Source organism: Lethenteron reissneri, chromosome 19, assembly GCF_015708825.2.
Source record: "Lethenteron reissneri isolate LAM-NWPU_2019-01 chromosome 19, ASM1570882v1, whole genome shotgun sequence".
In the NCBI taxonomy this organism is placed as follows: Eukaryota; Metazoa; Chordata; class Hyperoartia; order Petromyzontiformes; family Petromyzontidae; genus Lethenteron; species Lethenteron reissneri.
In genome coordinates, this window is record NC_083797.1 from 9,279,099 (window position 1) to 9,294,959 (window position 15,861).

Genomic DNA, 15,861 nt, shown 5'->3' on the forward strand with positions numbered 1-15,861 from the left:
AACAGCATATATCTGTATACTGCACACATAGCATGCACCAGAGTGCATTGCTTTTCTAATAAAAATCACTCGTTGCCATTGCCTTGAATAAAACATATATAATGTCAGCACTATGCCTATTGATCATTAGTTTGAAGTAATTTGCCCTTTTGTGCAGTAAAAGCGATGGCTGTGCTTACTAGTGGATTCTATTTGCCAAGGGATGTAAATCTAGCGCCATTGTGCCTACTGCTTGTAAGCATATTTATCAACACGCACAAAGCTATTGACAGCGGTACCACAGAGGCCACAATTGTCTGTGGTCTGCACCAAAACTGCACCCTGCCATCCGTTTAAACACTGCTACTGACCGAAGTCATACGTTTTGTGCTGCTGTTGCTTCATGCGTTGCTGAGCATCTGATACAGGTGTGACCCATACTCATCCTGTCTTTGCAGTGATCAATGGCTCATCCTGAGACAAATAATCTGTTTTGTCTTGGGATCCATTCTGAAACTCCTTGCCTTTATATTCTGTGTTGATTGCACCTACCTACCACCTTGAAGAAATATATTTTCCATCTAAAATGGGTTTGACTGTTGATAGCCTAAGGGTATTTAGCTTCATCCAAATGCAAAGTCAGGATTGGGTTATAGTTTACCTACTTTCTGTCAACACGACATAGACTAGCCTGGTAGCAAAGCTAATACATGAAATGTGATGCATTAAAGTCGCGTTTTAGTTTTTTTTATTTGTATGCAAGTTTTTTTTATATAAGAAATGCAAAACTACTTTTGGCTCTCCAAAAGGGCAATTGCAATCTCAGATTCCTTATCTTGTGTAATAATTATTACGTGTTTTTTTACGTGTTTGTTTGACATTATACATGCTACAGACTTTACCAACATGAAAAATGTTGTATACATAATTTCCAGTATATGATGTTGTTTGTATTATTACATACCAATTAAAACATTCGAATATTCATAATGTTCTACTAAATATGAGCATAAGATAAACAAAGCACTCTACACACACATACCTCTGCAAGACACGTGACATGTTGAATCCTCTGATAATTATTTGAGTACAGTTGATACCAGAAAACCTTGAATAAAACTCGTAATGCACGGGGAAAATGATGGCACATGTGCTTTGTTGATTATGTCAATCGGTGCTAATGGATGACATATGCATTTGGCCACAATATCTGTGGTTTTTGATCAATCATGCGTAGCCTTCCCATGGACAAGGTTCTTAGAGGTTATGTGGAGTAAAGTACAACACTAAATCAGTTCACAGCCTGCACTGCTGCTGAGCTGGCTGGCAGTGCTTATTCGACGCTAGCCTGTTTCCTATGCATTGCGGCGAGTATTGCCCAAGGCAGAACTAGATTGAGGGCATGATGCTAAATAACCCTTTTAAAAATGGAAGGTACCATACATCACGGCCTGATAAATAAATGCAGCATTGCATAGACTGGAGACCCATTGCGTTTCAGTGGCTGCAAGACGTTACTTGAAATGTGCATCGGGTGTGTCGTGATTGGGTACACAATAGTGCGTTTATATTTCATGGGTTGTCACAAATCACAATTAAAGGGTTTTGAATATTCCTTTGAAGACATGGGGCACGTTGATTCGATCTTCTGAATGCACACTGAATGTGTGTGCATTACTCGAATGTCTTCAGCCTTATATGCAACTGTTGCACCACATGCGGGCTTGAGTGTTAACCAGAGAGAAGTGAATTCTGGCTGTTTGTCGGGGTTATTTAACAATTTGCCCTCTTCATCCGTTCTTGCGTTCTGCTCGAGACAAAACAATTCAACCAAACAAACGGCCATATATTTTATTTACCAACTTCATACTGCTGTGTGTGTGTGCATGTGTGGGGAGGGGTAGTGCAACGGTTAGCATGCTGCGCTGTGAACCCCGGGACCCAAGTTCGATTCCTGCTCGCAGCCAACACCAGTGACGATTATCTGAACGGGTCCTGGGACTCCCTTAGGTCGACTTAGCATCAAATGAGTACCTGGTGCGGTGTGTAAACATCACCGCTGGGGAGACCCCATCCCCTCGTGTGTCATGCTGGCCTTTATAGGTGCTCGCTAACAGCATTTGCCCCAACAGTCTGTTAAGGCTATACGGGGGATGTATGTCTTTGTGTATGTGTATGTATTTCCGACTTGAATAAGTGTTCACTAAGGGCATTTGTCCCAGCAGTCTGTATGTAAATTTTGGTGGTCTTTGTTTTTGTACTTAGTTACCTTCTAAAGTACAATTCCTGCTGATGTAGAATAACTAAAATAAGGTTCTTGTTCTACTCTTATGACTTGTGTTTTTATTCAACGAGCTGCAAATGGGAATGTATTTATTTTAGTAAGAAAAAAACCTTTCAATCTCCCGGTGCCTCTCGCCCATTTTGTTACCCTTCCCCTGACGCTGTCTGCTTGTGCAGCGGCCGTGGCAAAGTCTTGCCGCGACCCCGGTGTGCCTGCAAATGGCACGCGGATCGGAGTGGGAAGAGAGGTTGGCGAGAGCGTGTCCTTTCAGTGCCAGCCAGGCTACGAGCTGCAGGGAGCTGCCACCATCACCTGCATGCAGAAGCAGAACCGCTACTACTGGCACCCAAGCCCTCCTTCCTGCACTGGTAGAAATGCATGCCGTGCAGCCGCGTCATGAACACACGTCTTTCTTCACCACTAGATGAGAGCCCATTGCCTTTAGAAAGAAATATATACCCTAGATTTTTTTTAAATCTATTGTACCTATGCCCTGATTGTGTTCCTGAATCGCAATATGTGAATATTGCATGAATAAATTATCCATTAATGTGCATAGGTGTATGCGTTTCATTGTCACGTTTCGATATTCTCCAAAACACTAACACTTGCTCTCACTTGCTACTTGGGTGATCCTGTTTTTATCGCAATCCACCTGCAGTAATTGCCCTGGATAAGACTGCTATAAATTGCCCTGTGATAAACCACTTCGTTGAGCTATCGTATGTGGCCAGGTCGTTTTTGAAAAATAACGAGATAGCTCAGTGAGCCTTACCTGGTAAAATATAAATACAAGTAGTAGTAAATACTGTTTTATATTCCAGCTGTGTCCCTCGAATAAGGGGTTTATTTTGTTTTTAGCAAGCTTGTATTTTATTTATTTTTTCCTTATATTTATGCTGAGGCCAACATTGCTCCCTTATGTATGGAGTCTTTCAATCACAAAGTTTTTATATCATATTTCTGTAATTTATTTTCATTTGGCCCTGTATTGACCATCATCAGAAAATCTGAGCTGGTTAATACTTTTTTTCCAACATGCCAATGCTGCCTAAAGAAGAACATGTTCGGTGGGTTTATGAAAACAAAGTTGCAAATACAAAACAATGTTTTGAAATGTTATTTATATTTTCAATTTATGCCAATCTGCAATGATTGTTTCAACGTGCTACTGACATAAGGTATTTGTATTCAATGTAAATGGTTGAATATTTCTGATTATAAACCCATGTCAGAATAATTGGTGAGTTATCAAAAGAGAAACCTTCATTCTTTCTTGTTAACTTGTTTATTCCCTGTAGATCACTTCTATCCTCATGCATATATGTATTGTGTGTAGGGGTTTGATATGTTTTTATATATATACATACACACAGGTGTTTTTACATCCACCAAGATAAGGATTTGAATTTATATGGCACTTAAATTCTTCGGCAACTCAAAGTGTCTGACATTTCGACTTAACCTTTCTAATGCCCTGCTATGGCCTAGCCAAGAAAACTAGCCAAGTGGCAGCTGTCCTTGTGCAATACAAGCTAATACACAGCACTCCGCAGACTACATTAGAGGAGAATGAGCATGTCTCCTTGTGATATAGTTTTAAAAACAAATTATGCTACTTATATTACTTAAATAACATTAAATAGCATTACTTTAATGTTTTTGGTGTTTATAATTAAAAGTTCATAAAAAATACGGCCATGAATGACCAGTTTCTTCTCTCCCGAATGCTTGCTTAAGTAAAGCAATTGCATTTTCAGTTTGGAGGAACGTCGGGTCAAAACGTTTCCAGAAGAGTACTTGACAGATAATGCAGTATTTATTTGTATGTCTATAGTTTGTGTGCGTTTGTTTGTGTCCCCACAGCCCCTTGCGGTGTTAACTTGACGGGCCCCTCCGGGATCATCCTCTCACCTAATTATCCACTGCCCTATCCACACGGGAAGGAGTGCAATTGGAGAGTCACTGTCACTGCGGAATACGTTATTTCACTGACGTTCATCAGGTATGACAGCTCACACTATGCCTATTGCACGCCTTAGTCCAGATTTTGTATTATGCAACCGTTGGATCAATTGAAGGTGGGTGGGGGATGCTGCTGTCAGGTTTAACTGTCATCCTTGAATCACTCAATCTAAATACACATCGCCTGGTGTAATGTTGTGCGGGCCAAGTGTTTTGCATTTGATAGCTTCCAAGCATTGAAGGGGGAGAGATCCAAGCAGTAAACAAATCCTGTTCAATGCAACCTTTGTGTGAAATATGTGCATAATGCTGTTTGCATGGACGAATTGCCAAATAGGAGCTCCATTTATTTTATACAAAGGTTATTATACAAAATATAAAGTGTGCATATTGTACTTTTAAATTTGAAGCTTCTCTGTTGGATTCTGCCATCTTGTAATGGTCAGCACACTGGACTTGCAAATCCAGAGGTCGTTATCGCAATCTCCTGGCGTGGCAGTTGCAACAACCGTAGAGTTTTTAGTTTTTAATCCCCTCCCTCCTGCCTCTCCCCACCCAGCAGTATAATTGGGTAGTGCACAAACAGTCGACCGACAAGTCGCTCGTGGTGAGTGAAGTGTGGGTACTCCCATCTCTGGCCAGGTGGTAAGATCTTAACTACCTCGCGTGGTATACAGGAGGTCCAGGGGTAAATCCCGACCCTGATGCCTGCATAGTTGGAGTTTGCATGCTCTCCCCGTGATCTCATGGATTGAGCTATAATTTTCGGTCAGATCACTTGCGAAAAAGAGCTCGTAAAATAAAGTATGGTTTTTTAGTTTAGTTTAAATGAACCCTCTCCTAGAGCTGCCTCTCGCGGAAGCCCTTCCACCAGCAGTAGTGAGAAAGCAATTGCAAGGCTGCACCTTTACTTCTCTGCTGAAGAGTTTCTACTGTGAATGCAGTTAAATTGTTGCTTTGTTAAATGTGTTTATGACATTATAATTTACATGAGATATCAAATATATCAATGGTCACTTCAGGCTAAAACGAATAGAAACAAGTTTCCAAACTAAAAAAATGTGTTTGAGCTTTCCTCTAAAAGTATGTTTGCCATACAAATATGTATATATCCAGTGACACCTATTGCAGAATGAAGTAACATTCCAGTACTTGCAAATTATAACTCACGCAAAATATATTCAAGTACATACTTTGGCATACATATTACACGTCATATAATATATAAATTAGCTTCACTTTTTGTATTGAAATGCATAGGCAACATGTCTGAGTATGATTATTTACATACAAAAAAACGGTTCATATATCATTTACCAGTATATTTTTAAGAACACTTGAAAGAAAACAAACAATTGTCGTATGAATTTCGATTTAAAGCTTTCGTGACTGCAGGGATTCATCTTCTTGGTTCTTTCGGTAAAGTCACGTAGAAGGGAAGTAATAAAATAATAAAAATAAAACATAATAAAACAATTCTCACGACGTTTCGGCCACAACGCAAGCAGCCGTCCTCAGGTGAAAACCAGGTCCGTCGAGGCGACAGAGTCTGAATGAAACAGCACACGAGCTTGGAGCATATATATAAGCTGGGCGCATTGACAAAGGAATTTGCATATCAAAAGGAATTTAGCATATTTATGGGAAATGCAGGAATGTGATTAGTACTGCATATGCATGTGCATTATGCAGGATTAACAGCATCAAAGGGAGCTGCAGTTACTGCTGCTGCAGCAGTTGCTGCTGCTGCTGCAGTTTCTGCTGCTGCTGCAGTTGCTGCTGCTGCTGCAGTTGCTGCTGCTGCTGCACTTGCTGCTGCTGCTGCACTTGCTGCTGCTGCTGCAGTTGCTGCCTTATCCATTTTAATATAACACTATGTATTATTCTACCCACCCTAATGTGTATCATACTGCTATATGTTTACTGTACAATTACGACACCATACATTACTCTGCACACTGCACCATGCCAGTGAGTGGAACGCGGTCTGAAAGTCACCGTTAACGTGAACACAATCAGTCAATTGTCGTATGCACAATGAGGCTCCTCTAATTCTCTTCTTTGCTCTCTCCTCTAGGTTCAACATGGAAACCAATTATGACTTCCTGCACATATATGATGGCCCGGGCTCTTCCAGCCCACTGATCGCCAGCCTGCAAGGCTCTAAGCTGCCCGGGCGGATTGAGAGCACTGGAAACAGCATGTTCATGGCCTTTCGCAGCGATGACTCCGTCAGCACAAACGGTTTTCATATTGAATACAGAGGTATTTGTCCGAATCTCAGCCTTGTCATGCTCCTTAAAATAACAACAGCATACTGATCTAATATTGGTACCTGCTGTGCATCTTTTATAGTAAAATATAGCTTCTACGAAATTGAGAGGTACTAAAAATTAGAAAACTGGATTCTGAAAGTGACGAATAAAGGAATAATCTTGTTGTGGGATATAGTCGGACAATGGAATACACGTCGCCAGATACACAGGTTTTTAACAGAGAGCGATAATAGGAATGGATGCCAAATGTGAGTGCATAAGAGGCGAACTTGAAGTTGATCCCGACTGTAATTCGAGGTATGATGGATGAAACACAGGAGATGTGTTGTCATGTCGCGAAATGGTTTATGGCAACAAAAAATATACTGGAGTTTATTTCTAGCAAAGCTTCTGTAAGTGCAATGAATGTATGAACAGAGAAAAAAAAAACATGCCACCATTGGCTCTGCCAGCCCTCAAATGATGTTGACAGAAACTAGCAAAATTAATACAAACGTAGCGATGCCCGTTCAACACCGGACATTCGTGTCACACATTAACCTTAGAGTTTGAGCAATCTCCGGTTGTCGATTAAAAACAAATCCATATCACTATATTTTTTATTTGTGGTGCACATACGACTAGATAGTTGCAGGAGTGTAGTATTCTACACATAAACATATGGCCAGACGCAGTTGCCTCTTGCTTTAACTTGCGTTCTGCAGATGTATACAATTTCATGCATCAAAACCTCTAATGCCACACTGATTTGAATCCAAGAAGTGCAGAGATACACTGCACTTGATTAGATTATAGTCCTGACTGCACAAAGATGTTCCCTAGAGGTGAAATAACTGCCAAGACTAATTGTAGTATGTTGGTTTCTCTGCCCGTATTGATAGCTTGTGATGTTAGTGAAGAAGGCATGGACAGGTCAGTAATTAAGCTCGCGGTACATAGTAGTTCTTTACTGTGTTTTGCTGCCAAGCTTATGACATTTGAATATAAGCATCTAGCGATCATGTGTAATAATAAGAATTAGTATAGCCTTATTCTTAGGTTTTTTCGGTAAAGTCACGTAGGTAAAACATCAAAATTAATAAAAAATAAAATAAAATAAAGATCACGACGTTTCGGAGGCAACACAAGTCTCCGTCATCAGGTGGGACCGTCACAGCCAGATTAGCTGCATCAAGTGAGGCAATGATTCAAGATGTAATCCTCCCCCCTCAACTCGCTTTTAAGGGATTACATCTTGAATCATTGCCTCACTTGATGCAGCTGATCTGGCTGTGACGGTCCCACCTGATGACGGAGACTTGTGTTGCCTCCGAAACGTCGTGATCTTTATTTTATTTTATTTTTATTAATTTTGATGTTTTACCTACGTGACTTTACCGAAAAAACCTAAGAATATGAATCATTGAAGTCACGAAAGCTTCAAATCTAGAATTAGTATAGCCTTAACACGAATTATTAGAAACCAATTCAATAAAGTATATTTATAAATGTACGAAGACATGTGTAAGATAATAAACTCATACAAATGCAAATACGCTGACTACATTTTATAAAACAATAACATTTCATGCGTTGATATGTCATTGCAGAATGTTATAGTCTTAACATATTTGAGTAATATCCTACTATTTTTATTTTATATGAGTGAAAAATCGATGTGCACACATACATTTCGAACAAGACCCAGTTACCACATTCCCATAGCAGTTAGAAGGCTGCATTCAATCAAAATATACCAGCCTACACTACTTCCCAGAGTAGTTATAGACACACATGAAAACATATGCTTCGAAAACCATGTACAAAGGCTGTTTTGTAATACATTGATTGTTGTTGTTGTTTTTCTTTACTTATTTATTTGATTGTTTTTTTTTTCTTTGATCAGAGAAACCACGGGAGTCTTGCTTTGATCCTGGGCATATACAGAATGGCTCTCGTATCGGTACGGATATGAAGCTTGGCTCTACCATTACCTACTTCTGCAATGCGGGATACATCATACAGGGCTACTCTACCCTTGTCTGCATGATGAAAGACGATGGGAAGCCCGGGTGGAATCGGCCCACCCCAGTTTGTAGTGGTAGGTTTCTCATTCATTTACCAGCGTGCATCGAGTGGGAATGTGGTTTTTTCATTAATGTGTGATTTGATTTGGCCAGCACATGTTTCTTGTTAGTCCAGATGATTTATATGAACTTACGTGAACTGGAATGACATTGCTCAAACAACCTATGCACTCAGAACTGCTCAACTTTAGAGAGAACACACGATGTGTAACCACAAACACTAACTTCTCTATCTTTAATGGATTGCTATACGCATACAATGCCGTATGTTGGGATATATAGTGTTCGGTTTTCTCAAATTTCTTCATAGGCAGAGCGGCCAAATTACTTTTTATCAGTATTACCTCATGTTGAAATTGAATTATTTAAAGAACGAAACAAGTTTAAAACGGTTAACATGTGAGCAAACTCTGTATGACAGTGCATATATTAAATGCCCTTCCAGTAGTGCTGCTTTATGACTTTAACCTGTCAAACCACATCTTTGTCCTGTGACCAACAAAGCGATGGTAGCATCACTCATGAGCAACATAATCTTCGCTATTTTTCAGATATGCTGTATTTGCACTCTGATGTGCTTCCAATGTTTGTGAATGCTATCGGCTACATTTCACGATGACCATATGCTCACCGTCAGAATGTGCACGATTTCTGCTGATTGCAAGTGCACATGCATGCATATGATACCACTTATAGATTGCTTCATATATATTTATAAAAGTGCAATGTAGGCTGTAACCTTTGTTCTTCTGTACGATATTCAGGTGTGAAGGAACTTAGATGATCAATTATCCGATGAATTGCGTTGCTATTTACTGCTTCATTTTGCATCGTATCTGCCACCTGGTGGAAATGTTTCTTACTGCACGTTGCCTAACGCGGAGCCGACCTCCATCATGTGAAATGTCAACATCTATGGATACAACATTTATGTCTATAAGCAAAGTAGAAATTATTATTTTTGTCCAAGTATTAGGCTGTTGAACGTCATTTACATGATATTTTTTGGCAATTTATCCAGTATGTGGAGCTGAACAAAGATGTATTATTAATATCCTCTTTACGAGAGGGCTAATTGTACTTAATAACATGTGGACTGCTAAGTTGGAAATTCACTCCGTTGTACTCAGATTGGTCATCAATAACATGCTATGGTGGCTTGTTGCAATTTTATTATTTTATAAATCAGGAGCTTTGCCAGAAACAGTTCGGATCTGTTCGTGTACCTTGTACATAGGCATTAGATAGGGCATTTTGATTCTTATAGTGATGCTACAATTGTACAAAACTGCACAACACAATCACGACAAGCAATACATGGCATACTGTGAACAAAAATTACATGAAGGGTTTGGATGGTGGGGAAGAGGTGCGAGGTTGAAAGTATAGATAAACAAAACATCTGGTCTTGTTTCCACATATAAATACATAAGTATGCCCGTCAGCCGTATTGGGGCTTTCCAGACTAACGTTATGAAACCGAATTTTTTTCAAGCAAGCAAAGTTCTGGTTTTGACTTTCTGGGTCTCATCAGTCGAGTCAGGCTTGTGACACAAATGCTGCTGGGTAACCGCGGATGCGATTGGGAATAGCACTCAATATAAAGCATGGGACCATATTTCACTGTAATAGAAAAAAACCCCAATGAGGATCTTGGATGTGACTTGGCAACACCAAGCAAGCGTATCTCTTTTTTTTTCCCTTGGCCTACTTTGTAATGCAAATCCGTAGTGTCTTGGCATTAAAGTATTTCTGATTTGCCATTACAAGCCTCAAGCTGGCTGGCCCTTGCTATCCCCTTTTTAGTTGACTTCTGAACTGCCCTCAAGTAGTTTTTTTGCCCTGTGTACTTTCTGCTTTTGTGTGTTCTTAACATCACTTATCACCCGCAGGGGTGTATGCTTGCCACATCAAGATGCTGTTAAAGATTACCACCTACACAAAACCTCACAGCTATACAGGACATAATATCACGTGAATTGAACCTTCATGTGCACTTTTTTTGGTGCAGTTATGTAACCGAATATGTCTTTTGTATGTGTTTGCCTTCACACGAAGTGTTATATAATTTCTATTTTAGTTTACAATTGGATATGAAATTTTAACTACGAAAGAGGAATAATGCGGGCTGTTGGTTCAGCAGTAGAGTGAATCAATCGCAATCATAGGGTGAATAGTTCATGTCCTTTTTGGCAGTTGACTCAGCCCATCATTCTCCTGAGGGTTTATAAAATAGGTACCACTCTGATCTCCACTATAGTAATGTGGAATTTCTGTCAATGGCTCATAGCTGTAAATAGGAGTGGAGCACTACCTCCACACTTATTTGAGCAGGAAATTACTTTGACATTTTTTTACAGGAATAATTGTGGTCATAGCTACTTAACTTTCATTTGAAAAAAATGGTGCATTATATAACTAGGTCAACCGAATGCTCTGCTTGCTGTGGTTGGCTTTGTGCAGCATATTTGTAATGTCTGCACCCAGCATTTACCAATTTTAAGGGTGTTCTGTAGACTATGCAACACAGTAAAAATTGAGCTTCATAAATGGCCCTGTCAATCAAGCTTTATCATGCAAAAGCCACCCAATTGAGTTTGCAATCACTCGTGTGTGGGTGCTTGAAATTTTAATGCACGGCTTCTAAATTTGGCTGCAATCATATGACCTACACGAAGCCTAATCATTGTGAGATTTTCTATGAGCTGTATTAAAATGGAGTTTCCACCAAACCATCAAGTCTATATTCCATCTGAATGGTCAGAGATAACAAAAATAATACCACTATTAATATACGTCACTGTTTTTATTTTTGATGATTTATTTAAAACATTATTTCTTTGCATTTAAATGTTATCATTATAATACAAACGCGTTACTATGATGAACTTGTCTCATATACCCATATCCTGATAAAGATAAATAACGTTAACGATGTTAATTCCAAGGTAACATAAAACATACATTACAACATACATATTCAGCTGAAAGTGTTGTATGCATATAAATATATTTGAGTATAATATTTGTGAAAATATTTGCATTCGGTGTCATTTGTGTGTGAGATTTTTTCATGTTATTATATATCAGCAATAGTTAAATGTCTTTAATCTTATAATTCAAACTTCAATATTAAATTTACAAAGCTCATTAAATAGGTAAGCCTCTCTATGACCCTGTTCATAATTTCCACTCAACTATAATCCACTGATGGAACCCCACCCCTTTTAAAATGTACCACTTAAGCTTTTCAATAACACAATTTTAACTTACATTTATTATTTGCTGAATAGATTTAAGCCACGAGTGCATGCTCAATCGATTGACAATGGAAATACTGTGTCATATAATTATTTAAAATCAAGTGCAACTGGTATTGAAATTATTCTCAGCCCCACACCCTGGCCAATAAAATGTAAACAAGCAACCGCTAATGCCCTTGAAAAAACTAAACACTCTAGGGAGTTGAGTGGTTAATTTGTGAAAATGTATCGTTGAAGTAAAATGTGATCATGTCAGTATATAGATTGAACCTGAAACTCATAATTAAAAACAAATCAAACAACTGCATGTTTTTTTCTTCCACCTCATTCGAAAAAAAAATGTTATTTTGTTGACTGCAAGTGAACGAAAACTGCATTTCTTTGAAAAAAATAGTTCCTTCAGAGCTTTCTTGTAAATACTATTATAACTCTGGCACTTGGAGTGGTGTTCATGCTCGAAGCTATGCAGCAGTGAAAACAAGCAATTAATATGTTAAACAGAACTCCACCACGGTATGCTTTTTTTTCAAATCGAGTATTTGTGCTTCTGAAAACATCAGGAGGGCCGGTGATTGAAAAAAAAGATTACAGTAGGAGTGCATTTGTGTTATTTCCCCTCACAAACGCACTAAGTGTAAACAACATTTGTTTCAGAACTGTAGTGCATAAATTACATGTTTTATCTTGACTTAAAGCTTTCGTGACTGCAGGAATTCATGTTGTATATAGAGTATCACACTTGTTTATACAGGAAAGCCTCACCGAGTCTCGAGACGCTGTTTTCGTGAGGGTCCTGCGAAGGCAACGATTGCCCTGTGTTTCCCAATTAAGTAATTTGCGAGTATTTATTTTTATTTACTTGCCAAATCGAGTTCATTTTATTTGCTACACAGATGGTTCCCATTTCGTCATTTGCCCGGCTATTTTACAAGGGAGATGCGTGCTACCACGCAAGCACAGCAACAACCGCGAAACAAAGACAAAAGCATCAACATTGCAGAGAACGAACACAGGGTTCTTAATTTGGATCATGACTCTCGACACACAATTGCATACGCTTATCAGAATGACGTCATTGCGATCCTTTAACGTTCACGACAGCACCTGTTATTGTTAATTAAGTCAAAGTGTTGACCAGGGTGGCCATCTAGTATTGAACCGCTAACCTCTGCGATAAGCGGCAAATGCGCTGAGCCCATACACCAATGTCACCGCCATTCGCATCCACGCTTCAAATAGGACCTGTCCTCTTCTCTGACTAGTACATAATATCAGGCTTCTAATGCAACGAGTAGTGACATATTTGAGCATCTAGCTCGCTCTCAAACAGTTGTGACTGCTCAATGTTTGTGCTGTTTTTAAATGGTAATCGTTACCTTCATCAAATCAGTCAAAGATTAGTTAATGGTGCATATCGTGACAGGCGAGTGCACTCACCACATAATCTGTTGAATGGAATTGTTTGGTGTATAATTGTATATTAATCACAGCATTTTGTCTGTGGGTGGTAATGCACACTGCTTTAATTAGAACAATATAAAAAAATCATTTCTATACATATATATTTTTATTTTTCAAATATATGTAAAAGTTGAGTTGATTTATTTCGGAAGATTATTTTTTACTTAAAGTGATAAATACATGCTTGTACATTTAAAACAATGCTGCATGTGTGCATTTGCGCACGTTTTAACATTAAAAAAGTATCTGTCATTTAAGAACATTAATCATTTAATTCCCAAACGTATAATGTATGTATTCATATGATGCACACAGTCTTTACTTTGACTAATATATCATACGTTTTAATCATGTTAGTTGCATAAATTATTCCTAAAGGTTTAAGTAAGCATTTATTAATATGGTGATGGAGTGGTTCATACTCGGAGCTATGCACCCACATAACCTAAGTTCGATACCTCGCTCTGGATAATATTGCCTCCTCTCCTTCTTCACCAGCTCATATTTACGAGCATGGTGAAGTATGGTCAAACATCCCCCATGACTGACAACAGCATAGGCGGGGCATTAGTTCAGGATTGAAAAAGGACTGTAAATAATGGATTTTTATCATCAGCCAAGCTGTTTCCATCGCTCACAGTTCTGCTATGCAGCAAAAGACACAGATTATTTGTATAACCTTAACAGACTGTTGGAGCAAGTGCTGTTAGCGAGCACCTATGAAGGTTGGCACAGCACACGAGGGGGTGGGTGGCCAGCACCAAGCCCAGCCACCATTGTCTCCCCAGCAGTGATGCTTACACACCGCACCAAATACTTATTTCAAGCTGAGTCGACCGAGGGGAGGCCTAGTACCGGTTCAGGAATTCGTCACTGATGTTGGCCGTGAGTGGGTATTGAACTCGGGTCGCGGGGTTCGTAGCACAGCACGCCAACTGTTACACACAACTGCTCCCCATTGCTATGTAGCAATCCACCTCGCACCTATGTACAAGCGTATGTCATCACTCCATCTCCTTGGAAGATGTAATCTATTCATTGTATTGCAAATATTATCGGGTTCCCAGTTGCTGGGTTTCTGACATAGCCTTTGTTATGTGGCTCATAGTGCACCGATTTGTCTTATTGACACCAAATGTGGCTTTGTCTTTTCTACAGCTCCTTGTGGAGGGAAGTCATCTGGCTCCGATGGAGTTGTGCTGTCCCCGAGCTATCCAAGCAACTACACTGGTGGCCAGAACTGTCTCTATTCCATTTCCGTGCACGACAATTTTGGTAGGGAAATTGTGATGTGTGTCACGGATTAATTTAGATTCATACGAGGCTGGTGAATCAAAGCTATTGGCATGGTCACCGTATAAATGTGTTCTGTGGGGAAACTAAAAAAGGGGTTAGTCTTAGAATTGATTGGTCATTTATATATATTTAATCGAGTTTTCATCCAGCTTAAGTTAATTTTATATATTTTTTTCAGTCAAGTGTAATGTCTCTGAATATGTGCTTGATTGAAAATGCAATAACTTCCAGTGCACATAAGGATTCACATTTCTGTGGGTTTATAAGGACAACTCTGTTTGTATTGGAATAAAAATACTTGGCAAGTGTTCAGATTAGATATGGCTTTTTATACTCACACCATTTACAGTTACATTTATTTTCTAAGGTGAAGGAGTTAGATCACTGTTAACCTTGTGCCGTTTCACCTGCAGTGGTGTTTGGGCAGTTTGTGTATTTTCAAACATCTCTCAATGACTTTGTGGAGGTGTATGATGGACCATCTCAGAAGTCTCAGCTTCTGAGCTCTTTGACTGGCTCCCACACAGGTAAGACCAGTTTTTGTATCATACGAAAGTCGACTATGAAGCTTGCACATGATGCATTTCTGCTTTAATGATGTTCAATTCGTAAATCATAAAAACGTATTCTTGCTTTGAAGTCTAAGCATTATCTATTGCCTTTGTTGGCTGAATGTATGATTCTGTCATTGAAGAAAGGTGACAAGCAAACTACTTCTTAAAGGATAAAAGTGTGGGCGCAACGACATATTTCAACATATCTGCCTGGCATGAAACAATCTACTTTAAACTTTTAAAGAGTGGGAGTGAGCCTTAGATTGGCAGGACAACTGCAGACCGCAAATACATTTGTTCTTTGGTTAATTCTTTCCAAATGTAATTGAATATATGTGCAAAACATAATGTAGGAGTAGTGGCAGAGTGGTTATTTCACTACACTATGAACCAAGAATCCGGAGAAAATGCACGTGACCATGGGGAGAACATGCAAACTCCAATTATACAGTTGTCAGGGTCGGAATAGAACCCACGACCTCCTGTATACCAGGTGAGGTAGTTAACATCTCGCCACCGTGGCGCCCAATCAATTGTAGGATGAAGCCCCCCCCAGCTATGTTAGTCATGTAGATTATTTGACCTTATTTCACCATTCTGAGCAGTGTGGGTTAATGAGGAGGGGGCCCAGCACAATTTTAGCTGGAGCTAGGAATTAAACTCAGGCCACCAGATGTATAGACCACTGCACCACCACTCTGCCCCTATTTAAAGTAG

The 15,861-nt window shown here is 39.3% G+C and overlaps 1 protein-coding gene across 1 annotated transcript in view; it reads left to right on the forward strand.

Moving 5' to 3' along the window:
• LOC133344241 (CUB and sushi domain-containing protein 3-like) overlaps positions 1 to 15,861 on the forward strand; it is a 403,210-nt gene that overhangs the window by 294,685 nt on the left and 92,664 nt on the right. Inside the window, 6 exon segments of the mRNA XM_061554305.1 lie at positions 2,440 to 2,631; positions 4,130 to 4,268; positions 6,306 to 6,493; positions 8,390 to 8,584; positions 14,453 to 14,569; positions 15,004 to 15,117. Of these exon segments, the coding sequence (XP_061410289.1) occupies positions 2,440 to 2,631; positions 4,130 to 4,268; positions 6,306 to 6,493; positions 8,390 to 8,584; positions 14,453 to 14,569; positions 15,004 to 15,117 (945 nt within the window).